The following is a 25,035-nucleotide window of genomic DNA, read 5'->3' on the forward strand; positions in this document are numbered from 1 at the left end:
AGGTTACATCAGAAGCTGCAGAATCACTAAGCGGCCTAGCTGGGAAGTTGGAACTGTTATCAGGGAAGTCTAGAGGGACCCTCTGTTTCTTACCACTGCTTCGGTAACAGGGTTTCTCTGAGGAAGGACGATCTCACTTGACCCAGTGTTTATCCCAGTCAAGATTGCTTTACACCAAAACAACCAGAGCAGAAGAACAGGTCTTCAAATCCCCTTGCACTGAAAGGTTATCTTCTGTAAACAAGTAGAGCAGAGAAAAGGCTCTGACCCAAGAGCCCCCTCCAAAGTCACATGGCTGACACCAAGCCCCTTCTATCCAGGATTTGCACAGATTCTTACACTGGCCACAGTGGGTCTTAAGGTTACATCCTCTGTAGACTCTTTGCAGGCACTCACACTGTTTAAGAGATTGAGCTCTTCTATCCAAGAGTGCTTGGCACAGGATAAAAGCCAACTAACTCGTCCCAAGGAGGAGGTGTGTTTAGGAAGGCTCTAAGTTTCAAGGTTAGGTCAGATTCGGCCAAGGGTTAGGTCTCCTTATCGGAGAAGCCGATGCCTGACCTAACCCTTGAAACTGCATGCTTTTGCCAAGAAAAGGATGTAGGACAGCCGTGAAAGCAGAACCACATTTACATAGAGATGGAAACGTGAAAGAGCCAGGCATGTGAGCAAAACCACAAGCAGTTCCAGGTGGCTCGAGTTCGGCGTGTATTCATTCACTTGGTTCTTTAATCATTCACTAGCAAATATTTTGTGACTATTTACTGTGTGCTGGAAGTGAAGCAAGAGAAGAAAGAGCAACATCTCACACACACACACACACACACACACACACACACACACACACACAACTTCAAATGTGAACTAAGGTTTTCAGTGGGGGCTAGAACTCCTTGGACCATTGCTAACGGAGTACCAGCATATTCTTGGAATAGTTACTGCAGAGTTGGAGGAGGTTAGAGGAAATTTTGGAGCATCCCGAATCCCCGATTCTCTATTGTTCGTGGTCTCCCCCAGAAACATAATAAAATTTCTGCATGGTAAACATATATTTTCACAGAATGGAATGTGTTTGTTTCCTTTCTATGTCCACTGCTACAAACTTTAGTCTAACATTTATGGTTAGATTTGCAAAAGTGTGGTATGCAGAACATGCAGGAAGCAGGATGTTAACAAGTCAAATGATGAGAAGGGTTCTATGATCAAATTGGCTTAGGGAATGCCTTGATCATAAAAAGTTAAATACCTATCTTTAAAGCAGGACATCTTAGCTTTGTAATACCCTGATGATCATTGTGTATTTCTGAAAGGAGGAATAGCATACAGCGCTTCCCACATTTACTTGGCAGGGGCCCTTTGATGGGATGTGATCTTGGAAGACCAGTGAGGAACACCAATCAGCACCTTAGATGTATACAGCTATAGTGGAGACAAGTTTGAAAGATTGGGTGGAGACAGAGTGATGGAAAGTTTTGAATTCATTTTATTAGATGCCAGGAAGTCACCTGAAGAATCTGTGCTGGGAGTAGCTAACCACAGCCATGCCTCGCCTGTGAGTTAGGCTCCAAGGGAAGATTCTGCATCTCTGAAGAAGTGACAAAAGCATCCCATGACAGAAAGAGCCAGCCACCCAGAATTATGCTGCCAAGGCCCAGAGGCCAGATCATATCCATACCAGTCAAGTGTAGCTGTCTCTGTCCTTGATGTCCCTTCATTCCTCTGTGTTCTGAACTCCTGAGATTCTAGAGGTGTTCAGTTAGCCAGTGGGAGAGCAGGTGGAGTGAGCAGAGAGACAAGAAGCCAACACCATCACCCCCTTCAATGGGATCAAAGGGGTCTTCCAGCAGATGGAAGCAGACCCCAGCTGGGGAAGTAGAGAAGCCTAATTGGGCAAGAGTTTGTTATTACTACTGGACCAGAGGTTTGTGATGATGAGGTTGGACAACACTTTGTACTCTCTAAGAGTGTCTGAAAAGCTCCATGACAAGCCTGAGGTTTCAACCAAATGGCAGAATTTTCTTAAAAAGAACTTTGAGAGGAAGAAAGAATAACACAGTTTCCTTTTTGCACCTCACCAAGTCCAGCGTATTCAGTAGGGCAGTTCTACAGGTCTCAAATGGTGGTCATGAACCGCTGGGTCTGTCCAGCTCCCCTCTTTGGGAAACAGCATTCTATCTACCTGGTTCTGGTGGGTGCTACCAACCACAGGACCCCACTGCCATGGCACGGCATGGACATATAACCCAAACTGGGCTAATCAGAGGGCTTTCCTGAGGTTTTAGAAATTGGGATTGTGGACGTGAACTGGGAGCCTAAGAGATCCCGTGCACACACCCCCCCTTCTAGCAGTACAAACCAAGGGCATTAATTAACGTACAGAGAGGAGTAGGGATGAGGTGTGGTCGTGTTTGAGTCCCTGCTCTAGTTCTCCTCGACAGCTGGTTATATCCCTGCCCTTTTCCCGTTTGGTTATAGACCACAAACATTCTCCCTTTCTGCCTAAACAACGTTGAGTTTCTGGCACTTGAAACCAAGTGCTCACTAAGATGAAACGGTATTTCTTCCAGGAGCCAAAAAGATACCTGCATTGAAAGCCACTGAGAAAAGCAAAGAGTAGCCCCTGACATCCAGAACCAGCCCAGCACTCAAAGCTGGGCCATGTTATCCTCTTGGTGGACAGAAACATCCCCACAGAATATCAACCTCGGACAAGGCAACGCTGACACTATAAAATGAGACAAAGCATGACCACTTCCTAATTTTGTATAAGAACAGACAAAAATAAGGTCATGGTGCTACCTTCAAAATGCCATAAACACTCCTCTCTTGGCTAAGCTGCTATTTCTTTACCAAGTACAACTTCATCCGGGTTCTAGTCTCTTCTCTCTACAGACAAGCTTTATTGAGATAAAGGTGCCCCCTCTCTAAGAGCATCACAAAATTTCCCCCTCCTCTAACAGCATGAAATCTAGAAGGAAACTCTGCTTCTGTATGCCCTCCCCCCAAATCACCCAAGGAAAGCCCAAACCTTTCACATACCTTCTTACTGAGACCCCCCCCTTGATCTCCATGCTGTGTATCCTCCTTCAGTTCAGTGAGTAATAAACCCAACTTGTTCTTTGACTGGAAGACACTGACTATGTTAAAGCATCCTTATTTTTTTTTTTTAATGTTGGCTTCCTATAAAGCCATTTGTTTTCCAGAATGTCTAGAAGAGACTATATTTTTTAAAAAATAAAATGGTTGGAAGCTTGCAGAAGTGCTCAAAGAAACCAACTGAGCTATATCTATTTTAATTTTTAAATCCCTTGGAAGGTGTCGTGGATGCTGTTGGGAACTGCTCAGATCTCACCTTCAGGACCCAGGCACCTATTCTTCCAGTTGCCCGGAGAGTTCACTCCTCATGCTTCCCAACTGAGCTCCTCCTTTGGAATTGTTTTTGGCAAAGCTTTTTGCTCAAGGGCGTGCTTCCTCCCTGGGACTGCCTACATCCAATATGGATTGGCTGAGATGAGGGTAGAGTGGTCCAGTCCCCTTTTTGGCGTGAAACCTGTGGGGTCTCCTAGGGTCTGCTAGGGCCTCTGCTGCAACCTGCAATTGCATCGCAGATCATCATTCTCCCTCTTCCCAATCCAGTTGATTTCACTCCCTCATAAATCAGAGCACACCCCCAAACCTGCTGCATGTACCTCTCCATCCCAGGGTCTATTTCCTGGGGAACTGACTTAAGATAAAGGGGAGCTAAGAATTCAAAACTGGCTACCCAGCAATTCTCACATAGAACCAGAAAAGTTCCATCAGTGAAAAGTCCCATGACTCCTGCCCAATGTATGCAAGATGGCTCACGAAGTGGGTGGGGGGAAAGTCACATGACAGAACCAGTTTCTCCCTTGCACAGGAAGATGGAGAAGGCTAAGGAGTTGCAAGAGCTAAAAATGGCTAATATATCACCTAGTGTAATTAGCAACTAATGACCAATTAATTGGCCTCTTTTGGTTACTTTAATATAGATTTCCATGTTCATAGGAAAAAATTAGTGCGTTAAGTCTCCTTCTGTGATGTGGGAGTATGCCTGGATATTTGTACTGTCAAGTTAGAAGTTACATCCTCTATTCACCTAGTTGTCACAGAAATCTAAGTCATAGATCACAGGAAGGAATTTTATTATAATTTCTGGTTTTGCCAATTGAAACCCATAAAGTTATAATTTCAAAACACCTGACTCCTTAAATCTAAATTCCTCTGTCATGCTCTGTACAACATGGTTCCATCCTCTGCAGCATCCCTGTGACCATCCAACACCAAGTTTATGCCTCCTTCCTTCCATCTTACTGTTCATTCTGCCACATGCTTCTGCACTCAACAAAATCCTACCCACCTTTGAAAGGTCTGATCCTCTTCCATGGAGACTTCTGTTCGGGTCCATCTTTGATAGTCCCTTCCTACCCTAACTCTTCTTGCCCCATTTTCTAAAATTTAGCTCATCTCCTTTGTGCCCCATCATGCTTAGCACAGGGCAAGGCACACTGCTCCATGAATACTATTTTTCTAACAGCTTTATTAATATATAATTCATATACCACAAAATTCACCTGTTTTAAGAATATGATTCAATAATTCTTAGTAAAAAACTTACAGAGTTGTACAATCATTACCACATTCCAATTTTAGAATATTTTCATCACCCCAAAATCTCTTGCACCACTTATAGTTACTCCCCATTCTCATCCCTAGGTCCAGACAGCCATTAGTCTGCTTTCTGCCTCTATAGATTGCAAGAAATATTTTTTAAGCTCTTCATATTGAGCATCTTTACATTTTCCAATGGCCACCATCAGTTACTATTGAGTTCCCTTTACAAATAACCTAAGGTAGACATTTGAATAATTAGACATCGTTAAATAAATGGCATTGAAAACCCCCCTCCGCTAACAAACTGATAGCATGTACTTCTTATTACAGTCAAAAAGATGCCATTTTTAGGTAAAATCTAAATTCCCAGGTTGATTTTAAACTCAATGTTGATTCAGCTGGAACTTGTTTTGAAAGTGAAAAACAGGAAGAAGATGGAGTAAACAGAAAACATGATGGCACCTTGAGAGCATTCAAGCAAGTCACTTCACTCTTGGAAATTAAATAGGTCAGACAAACATCCTTTTCTGCACTTCCCTTGTTTCAAACCCCAGGGATGAGGACTCCTCCTGAGAACAATTATAAAGGACAGCTTGCTGAAGTTCAGGATGTTTCTTCCTGTGTAGGTCAAACACATGTCAAGACTCTCACCTTTTATTAGCTTGACTTATACTCAGTTAAATGGGTCATCTCTTGTGCATCTTCTATCTATTCAGCAACTTTAAAAAAATGACATTTGAACTCAATTTAAGTTGTAGCCATTTGATCAACTATCTTATAAGCAAATAAAAAAGAGAATGAAAGCCTTTTCACAAACTGATGAAACATTAATTCATAAGAAAAATTCACTTAGAAATATTTTAATGAAATTGAGACCATTGATACATAGATAACATACAAAGCACATCAAGAAAAATAGTAATTGTTAATTTTATTTTGGCATCATAAAAGTTTAATTTTATTTATTCATTCATTTATTTATTTATAGCTTATGATGCCAAAATAAAACGAGATTATTTTACAGGCAGAAAACACATTTTAACAAAAAAAGCTATAGAACAAGTGTCCTGTGTGCAAGGATGATGTATAATGGGAAAGTGAAAATGAGTCCTCCACACATTCACATTGTTGAGAGACTCTTTCAGAACCAGCAATACAGTGGATATTACTTCAGAATTCTGTGAGCTTAGCCCTGAGAATACTGAACTATTTAAATCAAAGCTCCAAAATGCAATACCTCAAATGCTCCCTAAATTTAGCAAACAGGTGCTTCTAATATAGAAATTAACTCAGCTTATCATTTCAACCCTCTCTTATATTTGAATACCAGAACTATAAAGGTGTTTTAAAAGGCTGTTCTTGTCTATTTCCAATAATTAGATTCTTTTCATTATAAGACAAAAATAAAATTTAAAATAATAGTCTTTCTAGAAGAGGACTAACATGTACATAGCATATAATTTTATGACATAATATATTTCATGTGAAGGCACTATACCATGGTCATCATTAATTATATGGGATTATTTAAGATTTTGTTTATCACCATAATTTTCAAGATCAGGAGTCAAAGAATCCCAGTGGGACCAAATAATTTGACCAGGGCCATCTCCTGAGTGTGTGACCAAGAGAAAAGAATATTTTATCTCCACAAAGCCAATCTACTAATTAACCTTCAGGAAGCAAGCCTTTCTGTAATCTTTTTTTTTTTTTTTGTAATATTTTTAAGTAAGAGAATTGTTTCTTCTAACACCTATAGCAGAAACCCAAATATCAGGAAAATATAAGTATTTACTAAAATATTTATTTTACTAAGTGATCAAAATGAACCGCAAATGTTTTCTGACCACGAATCTGTATATTAAAATGGGATTTAACACTTAACAAAATCAACAGTGAGACGGGCACCACTAAAATGAAAGCTTTCCAATTGAAAAAATACTATACCTAAGCTTTTAAAAATTGGGGTATGTATTTTACTCTTTCACAGTTGAAATAGCATTGTATCCACTAAAACAATTATCTCTTTTTTTTTTTTTAAAGATTTTTTATTTATTTATTTGAGACAGAGAGAATGAGAGAGAGAGAGAGAGAGCACATGAGAGGGGGGAGGGTCAGAGGGAGAAGCAGGCTCCCTGCCGAGCAGGGAGCCCGATGCGGGACTCGATCCAGGGACTCCAGGATCATGACCTGAGCCGAAGGCAGTCGCCTAACCAACTGAGCCACCCAGGCGCCCAACTAAAACAATTATCTCTTATTCTACTATGAGTGCATCTTAAAAAACTCCAAATATAATTATCAGAAACCTTCCCATAATTCTAACTTTTCTTTAAATGAGGAATATTTTAAAAATTTCTTAAGTTGTCATAGACCTCAGTAACCAATTGTATATTCATTCGTAGAAGATATTCTTATATGTTTATTTTGGGTCCAATTAACTCAGCTGGTAATAAAAGGCCTGCAATAGAGAGATAGAAGAGACAGAATCATGGGACAATACTCTCTAAATATGAATAAACAGATTTACATTATTTTCAAATAAAGCCTAAATTGACTATGAAACTTTTTAAGTTGGGAAAGTTACGCCTCTGTTACCTTATTCTTGAAATAAATTTAATGTACTGAATTTCTGGATCCAAGCGCTACTTGCAATTTATGATGAAAGGCATTTACCCGTTCTTTCTGAACTGGCCAGCTCAAGATGCAATGAGATTTAAACATCCCTCTTCGCAAACACAGTGCATGGTTCAGTTTATAATCTGGGATCTCCTCAAGAAAGATCAATATAATGGAATCCAGATTTTGTTCAATAGCTTGGTGAACTGCTTGGTGCACCTTGAATCTAGGGGAAAAAAAGTATTGAAATATGTTATATACCAGTATACAGTTTTTAACAGACAAAAGCTCTCACATCCTCCTTAAATTTGTTTTTATCTGTGCCTAATAATCAGGTTATTTTTTAAGAAATTTATTTTTAAAATTCTTTAAGTTGTGAGTCATAATGTAAGTAATATTTAAAAGCTCAATCAAAAAAATAAGTACACACTTAAAATTTCACAATGTTCACCTACCTTTTGCATAATGGATCTTTTAGTAGATTCTGTGTCACAACAAAAATAGTTTTTCTGCTCCTTTTGATGCTATTAACAATTGATTCAAGTTCAAGGACACCTGCCTCAAAGTCCCTTTCTTCGAGACAAAATTTGAGAGTTTGATCTTTTTCTTCCATTGAAAAGAAGTGTTCCCAGACCCAATCCTTATCTTTATAGGCATGAATTATATAAGCTGCATATTCAAACTGCTCTGGCTGTCTGTCTATTTCTTTGAAACCAAGAATTCGATGCACTAAAACATTCCAATAAAAAGATATCCTCCAGCCTTCAAAATGGATAAGCAGTACAATAACGATAAAAATCAGTGAGACACTGGTATTTATTATAAAAAAGAGTTTAAAGGGGGCACTGTCTTTGCAGGGTGATATATCAAAAAGCATCACAGGGAAACCATGATACTGAGGTGGAGTATTGCAGAGGTAATGGCTTGATAGCTCAGAAATGTTGGTATGGGTCCTGTTAATCCAATTAACAAACCAGGCAATACTTTCACAGGTACAATCAAATGGATTAAAGCTCATATCTAAATTACTCAGGTTCCTGAAGGCTGGCCCAAAAACATTCTTCTCAACTGACGTTATGAGATTCTTCTGAAGGTTCAATGACTTTAGAGATGCCTGACCATCAAAGATAGATGGTGGAAATATATTTAAATTATTCAATCCTAAATCAATGCTTTTTAATTCAAGTAAGTCCTTGAATACTTCTGCTGGGATCTCATCAAAGCCATTAGACTCTAAATTAAGAATGTGGAGGTGAGAAAGACCCTTTAGAAAATGAACAGGACCACCGGGGTTTGCATGTTTCCATAGCCTTGCTAAGTTGTTATGCTGCAAATCCAGAATTTCTAGTTTCTCAAGACCCTCCAACAGTTCAGCATTTATGTTGGCTATATTGTTGTTGCTTAGATCCAGAATAGTCAAGTTTCGAAGAGGATGAAAAGGTGAAGGGGAGCTGTCCACATTTCTAAGGGCCACTCTTCGGAGCATCAGTCGTCGGAGGCTTGGAACCAAGGCAAAAGAGCTGCTAGTCAGTTGTAGGTATTTGTTGTAGGAAAGGTAGATTTCAACAATATTTTCTAGACCTCTCCATTCTTGGCCCGTGAGTTCTTGCCCAATTTCATTAAGGCCAAGGTCGAGTACCTGTAGGTGGCCCAACCAAGAAAAAGCACCACTCTCTATTTTTGAGATTTTGTTTTTGGTTAGATTGAGTGTGACTAAAGGAGACCGAGCAAGGGACAAAAATGTTTCATTGGTTAAAGTTCGCAAACTTGCGAAGGAGTTGGAGAGACTTAAGTGTTTCAGCTTTATCAATCCCGTGAACATATTGCTTTTTATGCCTGGAAAGTTGTTGTCTTCCATGTTAAGATACTCCAAACATTTTAGCCACTGAAAGGAAAAATCATCAATCTTGGAATGCAAAGCAAGGGAAATGCTTTGTTTAGAAAAAGAGTGTCGCAAATCCAGGTATCTCACATTGAGAAGCCCGTAAAAGGAGCGAGAAAACAAATGCTCTATGTTATTATACTCCAGGAAGAAATATTCCAGATGTGGAAGCCAAGCAAAGGAATTATTCTCAACCACATTTAAGTTGTTGTGGGAAAGATCGAGCATGGTGAGATTTGTGTGCTTCAATCCAATGAAAGTCATATTGCTCGTTCTGTACAGCTGGGTGTTGCTCAGGGATAGAGTCTGAATGCTTGTGTTTGACAGTTCCAAACAGAGCTTCTCTGTGAGGCTGCGGGTCAGTTGAGCATTGTTCAGAGAGAGGCCAAATAATTTTCCAATTGCATGAAAACACCCTGGAGAGAACTAAAGTTGGGGGGGAAAAGGAGGTTAATTCTTTACTCAGTCCCATTCCCCTTCACCATCTTCTCTGCATTTCTTCCCCACACCTCCACTGCACCGCTCCTTACTCTGTGCCTGCAACACCCCCCTCCTGCTCCAACCCCTTACCCTTCCGGGTCTCTGACTACCTTCCACCCAGCATTTAAGGGTCTCCTCGTCAGGGGGCCTTCCCTGACCTCCCAGTCTAGGTTAGGTCCCTGGTGCTTTTACTTGATCTGAGTATAATTGTAATTAATAAGGTATTTGTAAAGTCACCACTGGGGCAGATCCTGTTTGTCTTGATGACCGCAGTTCTCAATGAACACATGAAATGAAAGGGTGGATTGTATTATGAAACAATGACTCCCACTTGCCCTTCTGTGACTCTGAGCTCCAGCCTTGCTCTTTGTCTTTCCACTACAGTTTTTTCTCCTGACTTTATTTCATGATAGTGCTTCCAGATCCCTTCTGCTCTGACCCCACTCCCTCACCAGAAGCCTTGGGTGGGGTTCAGCGCCAGAACGAGAGAACAGAGGCAGCAGGAGGGAAGGAATACAGAGGGCAGTAGCCAGTCCTGGGTGGTGGTTCAACACCAGGAGAGCAAAGGCTCCGACTCCTACTGCGTGTCATTTAGTGAGATGTGAAGGCTAATGGAAGAAAAGGCAAAAATGGGGAAGAAAGTGTACTTCACTGTAAGTAAAGGGAATTGGACTACGAAGCAGAAGATTGTTAAATTAATTAGGATGAACTTACATGACAGCACTATTTTACAGTAATCAAAATTGAGTTTTTGAATAATTCTTAATGATATGGAGAATGTTCATGATATGATATTACTTTTTTATTATGTCAGTCACCTTACATTACATCATTAGTTTTTGATGTAGTGTTCCATGATTCTTTGCGTATAACACCCAGTGCTTCATGCAGTGCGTACCCTCCTTAATACCCATCACCAGGCTAACCAATCCCCCCACCCCCTCCCCTCTAGAACCCTCAGTTTGTTTCCTAGAGTCCATAGTCTCTCATGGTTCATCTCTCCCTCCAATTCCCCCCCCCCCACCGTTTTCCCCTTCTTTCTCCTAATGTCCTCCATGCTATTCGTTATGTTCCGCAAATAAGGGAAACGGTATGATAACCGACTTTCTCTGCTTGACTTATTTCACTTAGCATCATCTCCTCCAGTCCCATCCATGTTGATGCACAAGTTGGGTATTCATCCTTTCTGATGGCTGAGTCATATTCCATATGATATTACTTTTAAATGGCAGGATACGCTGTCGCCGGAGGGAGCAATACGGAACAGCTGTGGAGAGCATGGGCTCTGATCTAACACTGCCAGAAACCCAGTTCTGTCACCAGATAACCACTTGTGAGACCTTGGGCAAGTTCCTCAATCCTTCCTTATCTCAACTTACCCTTGTGTAAAATGATGATAAGAATAATTTAGTTACAGGACTAGGTAAAAAAATTTTTTAAAAAACATATATGTCTATAGAACTTATCACAGTGTCTGACACACAGTGTATTTTGAATTTGTACTCTGAATTTCACCTGCTGTTGTTTTTTCTTATTATCACTTGGAGAAAAGCTGGAGCTAAAAATACCCAAATGCTAATACTGGCTGTCTCTGGAATATGGGCTTTTGGATGATTTTTATCCCCTCCCCCCCCACTACTTACATATTTTATAAGACTTCTACAACAAATGTTCTAAATTTAAAAAATGCTGTTTTTAGCCTGAGTATTGAGTAAAGTGTTCATTTGTTGTTTGTTTATATTTTATTATCTCAGGACCAATACACAGTCTATTTTTATTCTGAAAATGAATACAGCTTTTAAAAATCTGACTTAGTTTATGATTTCCAATATTCTTATTCTCAGCCTGTAAAGGAATAAAATACAGACATACCTGTATATGAAAGTAGTTAATGAATTGACTATCATGGATCCAAAGAGAAGGTTAGTTAGGTAGATCCCATTATAAGAGGATTTTTATAATATTTTAATGCTAGTTATCATTTATGGAGCACTTACATGCCAGACACTGCTAAATTCTTTACCATACAGCCTATGACATAGTTATTATTTTACCAATTTTACAGGTGGGGAACTGGAGCATGAAGAATTTGAATAATTTGCCTGATTACACAATCATTAGGAGAGAAAGCCCGGATGCAGAGCTAGCTAACCCAACTCTAAAGCCCATCCTCTTAACTATCACGCTATTTTAATTCTTTCAGAGATTTTATGGGATAAATAGTATTGTTTCCACTTTACAAGTGAGGAAAGTAAGACCCAGAGAGGTTAAGTAGGTTCCCCAAGGTCCAAGTAGTAGCCTGTAATTGGAACAAGGATTTTAACCCACTTCTATTAGGCAGCAGAGCCTCACCTCCTTACTGCTACCAGACTCTCTTTTTGTGAGGATGACATCAGTGTCCCCAAGCAGGAAGTATGAAGGATTTCTGGAAGACGTGGCAAACGTTATCACCCCTTTCTCTAGGAATCTTTAGATTCTTATCCATGTGACACAGTTAGGGACTGCCCACACTTAAAGGTAGAACACAAAATAATTTTACCTTACTTCTTACCTCTTTAATTGGATTTGATGACAACTCTAATTTTTTTAAAGAAGAATTACCAAGGAAATCAAGTTCTTCAGGTCTCAGTGCATCAATTTTATTATTTGATAACAGAAGCTCTTGGAGATTTTCCAGTTGGAGCTGACTTCCTAATTTAGTAGATGATAAACCATTATGAGACAGATCTAATTTGATTAAATTCTGAGAAAGAAAAAAGATGTACGTTAGTCTTGCCTCCAAAAATAGTTCCTTTAAATGTACTTGAATCTTAGAAATAACTCAGAAATAACAGCAAAAAGTTACCTCTCTACAATTCTAGAAAACTTACAGTAGGAGTAATAAAAAAATCTTTGTGTGATTGAAAATACCATTATTGCAAGCGTTTTGTTTCTTATTTCAAGATTCATTTAAAAAAGAATCATTTTATTTCTCTTACCAAAATAAAAGGACTTAAGCTCATTTATTCATGATATAAGGAGTATTCATAATAAGCATTTATTTAGGGGTACCTGGGTGGCTCAGTTGCTTAAGCATCTGCCTTCAGCTCAGGTCATGATCTCAGGGTCCTGGGATCAAGCCCTGCATTGGGCTCCCTGTTCAGCGGGGAGTCTTCTTCTCAGTCTGCCCCCCCAACCCCCACTTGCGCACTCACGCTCTCTCTCTCTCACAAAAATAAATAAAATCTTAAAAAATAAGCATTTATTTATAATAAGCATTTCTTTATGATGTGAGGAATATTCATGTGGCTTAACAAACATAGAGTGTCATGCATCATCAGCCTTGAAACTAAACAACAGAAAAAAAGAAGAAAAAATTTTCTTCTTAAAGAAGTATGAGTAGAACTTTGCTGTCCATGAAATCCTAAAAAGATTTTTTATATTGAGAAAGACTGACACTTATGTAAATTCTGCATCATGACTAGTGCAGAATATTCATTTTTGTTTGTTTCGTGGGACATTTTACCACCCTAGTGCTACTTTTTAACACACAGACTTCCACTCGGGTAAAAGGTAATGAAAAGCTGATATATATTAGGCCAGAATCTTATGTAATGTGTTCAAAGAGAGTAAGACTTTTATTTATGTTTTAAAAATAAAAGAACATTTTGCCAAGGATTACTCTAACCAGATTTTGAGGTCTTTGTGTCCAAAGACATTTCGTCCACTTCAGAATCTAAGGAGGCACAAGAAAGAATTTTCAAATCACTAGCAAGCAAATCATTTTATAAATGTTTTAAAGCATATTTAAGTTTGTACACTATTTTTGGCACATGAGGTCAAAGAATGCCAAATTTTTTCTAGGTCCATAAAATGAAGAAAACAAAGAGTTTTAAAAATGGCTTTGGTTTAAGAGAAGTACTTAATAATTGTCTCAGATTGAGAGACAATAACATACATTTTCACACATGCAAAATTCAAGCAAAGCACTGAAAAAAAAGATGGTGGCCATTGGAAAAGCAATCTTGTAAAGAGATTTCTTAAATCAAGAGTACGTAGTTGGGTTTTTTTAAAGATTTTATTTATTTATTTGACAGAGAAAGACACAGCGAGAGAGGGAACACAGCAGGAGGAGTGTGAGAGGGAGAAGCTGGATTCCCGTGGAGCAGGGACCCCGGATGCGGGGCTCGATCCCAGGACCTGGGATCATCTGAGTCGAAGGCAGATGCTTAATGACTGAGTCACCCAGGCACCCCAAGAGTACATAATTTTTAATTGAACAATTTGCTTTATCATTCATCAATCTGTTAACTTCATTTAAGTCAGAATTTGGATATGGCATTTTTTGTTATTACTTCAGGTACTAAATCAGCAGCACTCAGAGTTTTATTTGCTGTGTTCCTCGTGGTATATTCTGATTCTTCTTTGGTTATCACGGATCAGATTCTTCTTTGATCTCTACCTCTTGTATCTAAGTTAAATTTTTAATGGGAGGGAGCAAGAGAGGCAAAGTTCTTTAAAAATTAAGACTGAAGGGGGCACCTGGGTGGCTCAGTCGTTAAGTGTCTGCCTTCAGCTCAGGTCATGATCCCAGGGTCCTGGGATCGAGCCCCACATCGGGCTCCCCACTCAGCGGGAAGCCTGCTTCTCCGTTTTCCACTCCCCCTGCTTGTATTCCCTCTCTCGCTGTGTCTCTCTCTGTCAAATAAATAAATAAAATCTTTAAAAAAAAAAATTAAGACTGAAATTGGTTTAAGATGCTATTTTCCCTTTTGAAAACATTTTCAAACATAAATGGGGTAAGATTGGTTTTCTTATTCTTCACCTTGATATTTAGATACAAAGTCTAAAGATTCATAAGTGACTTGAAAACTTAACATGAGATAACATATTTTTAATTTTTTATATGGAGATGAACATTTTCATCTTACCTTCAGGTTTTGAAAGGGATTATTTTGAATTTTCTTGATTGAATTGTACATTAGATGGAGTTCAGTCAAATTCATGCAGAAGACAAAAGTTTGATCTGAAAGGTGAGATAGCTCATTGTGTTGGAGGTTCAAAATTTCCAACAGGGGGAGTTTTTGGCACAATTCTGGCTCCAGTTTTGAGATGCAGTTAAATCCTCCATCCAAGATAGTAAGTTGGCTATATCTTGTAAAATTGGCAGATGGTAATCTTCGGAGCTGATTATGGGTGAGATTCAACACTGTTATGTTTGCCGGAAGGTCATCAGGCACTTGAGTCAACTTCAGATGGCTGCAGTCAGCTACTTCATGTCTAACAACACATTTATTGGCAGAGGATGTACACAGTATCCACAAGGGCAACAGTCCCAAAAAGAAGTAGATATGAAAAGGTAAACTCTGGTTCATGATTCTCCCCTCTAAAAGAAACGTAAACAAGTAAGAGACATTAGTAACATAGGCTTTTACAGAAATGAAATCACATATTGTGCTTCTCTCAAAAAGGCACTGCATTAAACTGGGATGGAGGTGAAGGGTGAGGAGGGAGTTTGTATGCTCCATTTTTTACTTTTCTGTGCTATTTGAATTATTTCCATTTGATATATTGCTTGTATAATACATACTTGTATATCAAAGAAGTTGTGAGTCAAAAGATCATACGTAGTCACATTTGGTTATCTGTGAATGTTGGAATCCATTCCACCATATTCCTGGGTTAATGTCACTATCATGGATTTCAGTACCTTCTTTCTTGAAATATTTTTGACTAAAGTGTCTCCTTGAGTAGCTCTTCCCCCTCTTTCCCCAAAATACTTATAGGAGGTTTTATCTTTTAAGTTCTTGAATATTTGTTTTTGTTCTTTTGTCATATGATTTTGACGTGTAGGCTATTTGAGGTTCAAAATACCTTTTCTGCAAAGTCATGAAGGCATTATTCCATTGTCTTCTAGTATCCATTGTTGCTAAGAAGAAATCATGCCCATCTGGTTTTCTTTCCTTTATATAAAAGATAACTTTATTTCACTCTCTGTTTTCTCTTTGGAAGTGTCTTTTTCTTTATCCTTGGTAATGTAAAATTTCAAAAGGATATTTCATGCTAAATCTTTCCTCTAAAATGTAGATATACACCCTAAGGCATTTTCGGTCTGAGGACTCATGTCTTCCGTAAATTTTTAGCTTTCTTTTTCTATTACTATTTGGATCATTTCCCCTCTTTCTTTTCCTGTGTTCTCTCCTTTGAAACCACTTTTAGGTAAACATTGGCCCTTCATGTGATCTTATTTGTATTTAAAGTTCCCTTTTAGGGGCACCTGGGTGGCTCAGTCAGTTATGCATCCAACTCTTGGTTTCAGCTCAGGTCATGATCTCAGGGTCCAGGATCCAGCCCTGAGTCAGTCTCCCTCCTCAGCAGGGAGTCTGCTTAAGGATTCTCTCTCTGCCCCTCCCCTGCCCCTTGCTCTTGCACTCTTGCTCTCTATTTCTCTCTAAAATAAAGAAATCTTTAAAAAAATAAAATTTCCTTTCATATTCCACCTTTTTATCTTTTTATTCTATATTTCTAGATAAAAGCTCAGCTTTTTGTATCAGGATTTGTATTATATATGTACTTTTTAAATATTAGTAATTATATATATATATATATATATTAAAGATTTTATTTATTTGACAGAGAGAGACACAGCGAGAGAGGGAACACAAGCAGGGGGAGTGGGAGAGGGAGAAGCAGGCTTCCTGCAGAGCAGGGAACCCTATGCGGGGCTCGATTCCAGGACCCTGGGATCATGACCTGAGCCGAAGGCAGACACTTAACAACTGAGCCACCCAGGCGCCCCAGTAATTATATTTTAAATATATACAGAACAGTATACAAATCATGAATGTACAGCTTGTTGAATTTTCATCAAGAGCATATGTCAGTGCATTCACCACTCATAGCAGGAAATAGAGCACAATGAGCCCCCCAGAAACCTCCCTCATGCTCCTGCCCAGCCACCACCTCCTCCTTCCCCAGACAAACACTTCATTATGTCATACACAGAAAGACTAAGTTTACTTGCTTTTGTATTACATGTTAATGGAATTCTGCGCTGTGTATCATTGTATGCCTTTTTAAAATTCCATATTAGGTTTGTGAGACTGATCCACATCTTGTCCAATAGCAGCATTTGCTCATTTCCATTCATACAGAATATGGCTCTACCACAGTTATTTTTTTCTAGCATTTTAAATGAGAAGTCCTAAACAACAGCACAACTCACAGAATTTCACAGTGAACACTCTTCCACTATCATATATCTACCCGTCTATCCATCCTCTATCCACCAGTTCACCAAAGTATGCTGCAACATCAGTACCTTTCCCTCTAAAAGAGTGTGCATTGCTACTTTCAGTTCAGTATTTGTTGACTTTTTCTTTTGATATAAAATTTGCATACAACGAAATGCACAAATCTTTAGTGTACATTCTCTGACTTTTGACACGTGTATGCACCTATGTAACCTAAACCCTAAAGAGTTCCCCCATCCCCTTCCAGTTCATTCTAATCCCTGTCTCCCAGAGACTGTCATAGCTCTGACTTTTTTCTACTATAGTGTTGCGTGATTTATAACTTCCTATCAATGGGATCATATTCACTCTCTTAAATAAGAGGTATTTCACTCAAATATTTTTGAAGTTCATCCATGTTGTTTGTTTTGGGGTAGTCTTTTTTTTTTAACTAAATAGTATTTTTTTTAACTAAATGGTATGCCATTGTATAAATATATTTTATCCATGCTGATATTATTACACACATGGATTGTGTGAAGTTTACACAATTATGAATTAAGTTACTATGAACATCTTTGTACATGTTTTTATGGACACATATACTTGATTTCTTTGGGATAATTACCCATGATTGAAATTGTTGGGCATTTGGTAAGGTAGAGTATAATTACTTTTATAAGAAACTGCCAGATCTTTTAGTAAAGTTTATGCCATTTTACACTCCCACCAACATCTTTACCAACATTTGGCACTATTATTTTTCACTCATTCCGGTGAGTGTGTAGTAATATCTCATTATGGTTTTTAATTTTCATTTCTTGGCTGACTAATGATATTTAACAATTTTTATATGCTTATTATCCATTTGTATATTTTCCCTTGTATATTTGAAGATTTCACTCATTTTAAAAATTAGGTTGTTTCTTATTTATTATTGCATTTTAGGAATTTTTTATATACACAAGTATCAGTCCATTGTCAGATTTATATTTGTGTTTTCTCCCATTTTGTGGGTTACCTACTCATTTTCTTAATGAATGATGATATCTTCATAATTATGATCAAGTCTAATTTATCATTTTTTTTAATATTACTGCTTTCTGTGTCCTGTCTAAGAAACTTTGCCTACCCCCAAATTATGTTTTTTTAAGAAAAGATTGTGGTTTTAGGTGTTAGGTTAAGGCCTGTGATCTCTCTTTAATAAAATGTTGTGTGTGATGTGAAGGAAGAGTCAAGGTTCATTTTTTTCAGTTGCACACCCAGTTTGTCAGACTTTTTTTTTTCCTTTTCCTTCCCCCACTGGATTGCTTCAGTAACCTTCTTAAAAACCAAATAAGTGTGGGTGGATTTAAGTGTGGGTCTATATCTGGGCTCACCACTCTCTTACATGGAAATATTTGTCAGTTCTTACGCCAACACCACATTGTTTTGATTACTGTGGCCTTATAGTAAACCTTGAATTCAGAAGCGTAAATCCTTCTTTTTTTTTTTTTAATGATTTTATTTATTTGACAGAGAGATACAGCGAGAGAGGGAACACAAGCAGGGGGAGTGGGAGAGGGAGAAGCAGGCTTCCTGCCGAACAAGGAGCCCAATGCGGGGCTCCATCCCAGCACCTGGGATCATGAGCTGAGCCGAAGGCAGACGCTTAACGACTAAGCCACCCAGGAGCCCCAGAAGCGTAAATCCTTCTATTTGTTATTCTTTTCCTAGATTGCTTTTTCTGTGCCATGGTTGATGGGAATTATCTGAAATAATTTTACTTATTATTTAATTAACTATTCCACCTGACTAGAGTATAAAGTTATAATAGTAGAAGACATGGTTGTCTTTACTCTGTACTGCTTTGCCTGTGTCTAGAACAATGACTGGACCATAGCAAATATTGAATAAATACATGTTGAATGAATAGCTTTCCATGGGCAGTTAATCAGCTCAAGAAAACCTCTCTTACCTCCGTAAATGGTCACAACTTTATTTTGGTGGGATATGTACCCAATGTGATAGTCTCTGGTATGATCAATTACCTAGTTTCACTTACAGATATTTTAAAAAATCAAATACATCTTCAATGTATGCAGATGGATCTATAAAAATGATATTTAAATAAGTTAGGTTTTCCATAAGCTCTAAAAGTCATGTCACAAGAAGAATTCCGGATAAGTTTTAGAGAATAACATCATTTTAGAGGATTAATTGTAGGAAAATAGAACTAGTATGAGTATTTGTAATTGTTCTAATTGGCTTTTAAAATATAGTGGTTTTACTTTTATTCTAATCTAGTTCTCAGAAACAGAAGAAAAGTCAGTTTCTATTAATTATTTTATGGCCTTTATAATACTGGCACTAAGTATTGCTAAAGCTATACACAATTTTTATATTTATAGGCTATGACAAAGATCACAGCCCAGGCCAGCTATGAGGCCCCTCACCAAATTGCTCAGGTACATGAAAAATTTGGAGCTGGAAATGATACACTCTGGAAATCAGGAACTAACTCCCCAAACCTCACCTCTCTGAGATTCTCCCAAACCTCTCTTCCCTGTACCACAAATGCTTCTACTTGTATTTACCAACTCACACTTACAGTCCCTGCAATATATTCTCTTCCTTGTCTGGGTGACATTTATCTCTTCTGGAAGGGCTATAGATAAAGATCAGAATTACTGAAAAGGACTAATCTATTTACAAAGAATATCCCTGAAGGACTGAAAGACATTCCCAGATCTGAAAATACATTCATCACATGGAAAAGACTCACCAAATGGTAGGCAGGAGGAGTGAAAAATGAAAATCCACAGAGAGAATCTTATGAAACTTCGGAATTGTGGCCATTCACAAGTAAAAAAAAAATCCTAAAACCTTCAAAGGGGAACATATGATCAATTACTTCCAAAAGAAAAAGATCCTGAATGGTAGAAAACTTTTCGTCAGCAACATCAGCCACTAGAAAACAGTAGTGATGAGCTTCCAAAATGATCAGGGGAAACTGAACCTAAATTTCATTTCCGGCTGAACAACTCACGATAAGGGGGGAAAGCATTTTGAAATATGCAAAGGTTTGGTAACTTTATAACTATGCAAACTATATGCAAAAGTTATTTTGGAATTTGATTCAGTGAAACAAATGAAAATACAGTTAGAGGATGAAACAGAAGGGAAAAAATTGCTATTGTATGAGACATAATAGAAGCAAAGAAAGCTAAAAAGATGGAAAATAGGACTCAGTGGGCCTTGCAATTTTAGAAAGGGTACATCGAATTACATGTGTCTGTCCAAGTGAGAGATAATATTGCATCATGATGAAGACATGAGTCTGGAGCCGGGCTACTTAGAGCTAACCACTATTTAGTTGGCTTCTCCAGTTTGGTTTGTGCACCTCACAATACTTTTTCCCCCCTGAATGTGTACAGCTAACACCTAATGGCAGACACACACGGACACACAATGCTATTGCGAAATTGGGAGGTAACTTCCTGAGCTACTACCGCCCAAGGCTGACTCAGATTTCATCTGAAGCGCCTGCATTTGCCAGTGCTGCTTTCTGATCTTCCTATACACCTAAACGCCTTTCTGCTTGTCACCTTCCTCCACTTTCCTTTATGAGGTCAAAGAAGCCACTTTTGTACTCCCAGGAACACCTGAAGCGTTTTCTCCTTTTCAAGCGCATTATCCTAAAACGCCAGCTTCCGTCTCCTCTCCAGCCAACAAAACTGAGAAAAGGAGAGAAACTCTCTCAAGCTCACAGGGCTCTGAACTTTAAGACAAAGATATGATTTTATTTTTTTATTTATTTGAGAGAGAAAGCACACAAGAGCAGGGGGTTGGGGAGGTGAGGCAGAGGGACAGAGGGAAAAGCAGACTTCCCACTGAGCAGGGAGCCCCAAGCAGGGCTTGATCCCAGAACCCCGGGATCATGACCTGAGCTGAAGGCAAATGCTTAGCCAACTGAGCCACCCAAGCACCCCGAAGATATGATTTTTTTTTAAAAAAGGCTATTGCAAAATGATCTCCATAAATTTCCTAATGTGCTTTTCCAGGTCCAGAAATCCACAAAGAAAAAAAAAATTAATTACTGTCTAAAGGATTTTATTATGTTAATTATAAATTCTTGCTATTACATGTACACTGAGTTATGATACACTTCTCCCCACACCTCTATCATCTCTCTCTTCTTCCATTCTCCTTGTTGATTCTGACTAGATTTCAAGCACCACACCAAAGAAAGACCAAAGAATACTAAAACCAACGTGCAGTCCCAGCTCTAGCCAACATGAGAGATCCTATCCCAGTAAGAATTTTAAAGATGTACCTTCATTTACTCTGATAACAGCTGACCATTCCTTTTTTCATTAGTCCAAATTCAGTCGTTTTCACCAGGGAGGCATGGCAGATCTGCTGCAATCTCGAAAGTGAAACTAAAAAAAGAAAAGAAAAAAAAAAAAGCAAGCTTCTTACAGTTCTTGGATTCTAAGACGTGCAAAGGGAAAAAAGCACAATATCAGGAAGAGAAATATTAAATTGCTTCTTAAAAATGTCTTGCTTTTCTGCCTCGTGTACAGTCCCTTGGGTTTCATTAAAAGGGTCACAGATTTAGCAACAGAAAAGCTGAAAAAGTGGGACCTCCCTTGGCGTGGGCAGGGCTAGTACTCTAGAGGTTAGCAGATACCTGAGAGTGAATTCCTCTATTTTTTCCCAAAGACTGATGCAAAACTGTCAGAACCTAGTAGAGTATGGTCAGAGTGAGAAAAAACCTCAATCCCTAATCAAAGCTAAATACTTTCACTTCCCTTATCTTCTTAGCAACCCAGGATGATAAGTAATGCAGAAATTAACCTTTTGATCCAAGAAGGCACCTAGTTCGCAATAGAGAAACTGCTGGCCCCTGCAAAGCCAAAAGCCAGTCCTAACTCATGCTACTCCAGTTTCCATAGTTAGAGCCTGTTAGGGAGCAAACAGATGGGCCCAGAGAAGTCCAGATTCACCAGTTAGTTCTCAATAAACTTTACTGACTAGTTAAAGGAATGTGCTTGTCAGGAAAAGAACACATTTCTCATTATTGATATAATAGGATATAATGTTACCAACTATATTGTTATATACTAAAATATAACACTTAGAAGGAACTGTAGAAATCACCTAATTTGACTCCCTTGTTTGAGAAATGAGGAAACAGCATGGTGAGGGATTTGCCTAAGGATATACCACAAGTTACTATAATGCTTCGTTATTCAGACAAGTATAGTAATAAAACAGCCTGGATCAGTTAAAACACGTCCCTAGATTGACTCGATTGAAGAATGGAGGGCAAGAAAACAGGTCTGTATCGTGATGCAAAATGTCCTCCCCTTGGGCCTCAGCCTTAGTTGGAACCACCTTGTGGTCACTGGGCTCATGGTCATGCTTTTCTGATTTTTCATTTATCCTATCTATAATATAATACCATAAGCAAACAATTGTCCTAAGTAAAAGATCGTCCCTCACATCTACCCATTGCAATATGCAGTAAAACATTAATAGTATTCAAAAGGTTTCTTCTCTGTGAGCTCCTTGAAGCAGAACAAGGTATGTTCTTTGTATTATAACTCTCCAGCCACTTTTCCATGGTAGGCTGGTACTTTGGCCTCCAGTGAACCAGGCTCTTTGCATTATTTTTTCCCACATCGACTCTGGGCTTGGTCATGTGACTAGAGTTGGCCAATAGGATATTATTAAGCATGAAGTGAGCCAAGACTTGATAAGCATTTGCACATTGGCACTCACCCTCTTCCTTTCAGAACTCTGTTGGTGTGTGGTGAGAAGCCCAACCTAGGCTTCTGCAAAGGCAACATGGAGGAGAATTGAGTCTGGTCAACAACTCCACTGAGCACCTAGGAGACAATCAGCCTCAACTTGCTGTCCATATGAGTAAGCCATATTGGGAGTGGATCTTCCAATCCCGATTGAGTCACATGGAGCAGAGATGAGTTGTCCCCAGGTCCTGCCAAAATTATGGAAGAGTAAGCAAATAAATGACTGTTGTTGTTTTAACCCCCTCCCCTCAAATTTTGAGTGGTATGTTATATATTAGATAAATGAAAAACATTCCCTCGACAATCCGACACACCCATCTCTTATGCTTTATGACTCCTTTCGCATATTAGATTTTCCATAATGTTGATTGAACTAATGAATGCCTTTTTCCAAATACTTTTTATTGATCATCTCATAATGCAACAGTTTACATCCAGATATTAATAGTCCTCAATTCTTGCTAGTTTCTGAATACATCTCAGGTCAGTTTTTCTCCACTGCACATTCCTTAATTATGCATTAACTTATTTAGCTATTACGGTGGTAGGTGCTACAGTGACAAAGCTCATTTTTCCCTTTTTAAGGGAAATGTCTGGCAGTTATAAGCTGAAAGTAATTGGTAATTTACTATTTACAAATTTACGGAACTATAGACCCTCTGTCCTTCTCTGCCTGCTCCTAATAATAATTCTTAATAAATTAGACATTGTTTTTATTTTTATTTATTTTTTTAAAGATTATTTATTTATTTATTTCACAGAGAGAGACACAGCGAGAGAGGGAACACAAGCAGGGGGAGTGGGAGAGGGAGACACAGGCTCCCCGACGAGCAGGGAGCCCGATGCAGGGCTCAATCCCAGGACCCTGGGATCATGACCTGAGCCAAGGCAAACACTTAATGACTAAGCCACCCAGGCTCCCCTAGACATTGTTTCTGAAGGACAATTACAGCCTTTTTAATGTGAGGCAAAGAATCTTTTGATGATTGAAGACAATGTATAATCACTAGGAAGTCTATTCACTTCATCATAAGATTTGTAAAGGAAGGCTTAATTATGGTTTTCATCATCATCAACATCTATAAAACTAGACTACTGAAGGCTATATGGGACAGTGTTTACAATTTTCCATATAAATTAATTTAGACATGAAGATTGCTTCACTGCAATTTCTGACAACATATATAGAGAGTTGAAATTGTGGGGAAAACAGACTATGTGAAAAAACAGGTTACTTTAGAGAAAATAATTACACTGTTGCCAGATTCTATGAGGTCCAAATAGAGAACTAATTATTGAGGAATATTTAAACTTGGGTCAACACTGAATATCCAATTGCCAGGGAGCTGTTGGGTATTGAAGAGTCAATATCACACACAGGTTTAATTTAGCATAGTTCTTAAGAATGTCTGCAATAAATTGGACTAATCAGTCTTCCCTGTGTTAACAGGAAGTCAAAATAAGGTTGTACCTCTTCATCAATAAAACTTCTCATGGGTTTGTGATGTGATTAATGCACTATGAACCTAGATAAAGAGTTATGTTTGCCTCAGAGCATTAGATAGGCAGGCATTTTAAATTGTGCTCACTGGTCTCCCTTCATAGCTGCCTTTTGGAAAGGACATGATCCTACTCTGTACCATCTGAAATTCTAGCAGGCATTTCTTTCTCTTTTTTTGGTTTCTGAACTCTTTCTTTTTTTTTTAAAGACTTTATTTATTTATTTGACAGAGAGAGAGATAGCGAGAGCAGGAACACAAGCAGGGGGAGTGGGAGAGGGAGAAGCAGGCTTCCCGCTGAACAGGGAGCCCGATGTGGGACTCGATCCTAGGACCCTGGGATCATGACCTGAGCCGAAGGCAGACGCTTAACGACTGAGCCACCCAGGCGCCCCTGAACGCTTTCTTTAATGTAAAGGTACAGTTCCTCTTACCAGTGCCATTTCTATTTCTGCTCATTGACTTCAGCTGTTTTAAATTAAGCTCACCCAGACAACTCAGCAAGAACTTTAACAAGAGAGGAAATAACGCTATGTCCTTCCCACTACTCTAACATGTACTGAACAAAATTAAACTTGAACTTCCCTTCTGAAAAAGGAAATCAATATATGACACACAGAGCTTCTGGTTTAACCTAAACTTACTTACTTATTTATTTAGAAATTTTTCAAGGTAGTTGAAAAGTGGTGATATCTTTCAGTCTCTTATAAATCTGTGAAGTGTGTTAGTATGAATGAGGTCTCACTCTCCTTTATCTACAGTCCCATGATATGGTTAAGGGCTCTTCAAACCCTATGCCTTGAACTTAATATTCATGTACTAAGATAAAAAATAAAATTCTAGGCCCAACTTCATTTTCATTCTACATGTTAAACATCTTAATTAAATTTGATAAGCTTCTGTCTCCTGGGCATCTAAAG

General features: G+C 38.6%; 1 protein-coding gene across 3 annotated transcripts; it reads right to left on the reverse strand.

The window, feature by feature from the left end:
- Positions 1-5,476: 5,476 nt before the first annotated feature.
- Positions 5,477-21,556, reverse strand: TLR3 (toll like receptor 3). Of its 3 annotated transcripts, XM_078069755.1 has the most exons (8): positions 21,494-21,556; positions 21,137-21,242; positions 14,521-14,975; positions 13,278-13,325; positions 12,162-12,353; positions 7,704-9,556; positions 7,306-7,474; positions 5,477-7,090 (listed from the first exon to the last, which is right to left on the reverse strand). In XM_078069755.1, exons 3-8 carry the CDS (start codon positions 14,962-14,964, stop codon positions 7,067-7,069), a joined length of 2,730 nt encoding a protein of 909 aa, XP_077925881.1. In that variant the 5' UTR covers positions 14,965-14,975; positions 21,137-21,242; positions 21,494-21,556; the 3' UTR covers positions 5,477-7,066. The 3 variants fall into 3 exon arrangements, with proteins under 3 accessions (XP_077925881.1, XP_077925880.1, XP_035968296.2); XM_078069754.1 differs by having other exon boundaries at positions 5,477-7,474; XM_036112403.2 differs by lacking the exon at positions 13,278-13,325 and having other exon boundaries at positions 5,477-7,474.
- Positions 21,557-25,035: the final 3,479 nt, after the last annotated feature.

The sequence above is a fragment of the Halichoerus grypus genome, chromosome 3 (assembly GCF_964656455.1).
Source record: "Halichoerus grypus chromosome 3, mHalGry1.hap1.1, whole genome shotgun sequence".
Taxonomy (NCBI): domain Eukaryota; kingdom Metazoa; phylum Chordata; class Mammalia; order Carnivora; family Phocidae; genus Halichoerus; species Halichoerus grypus.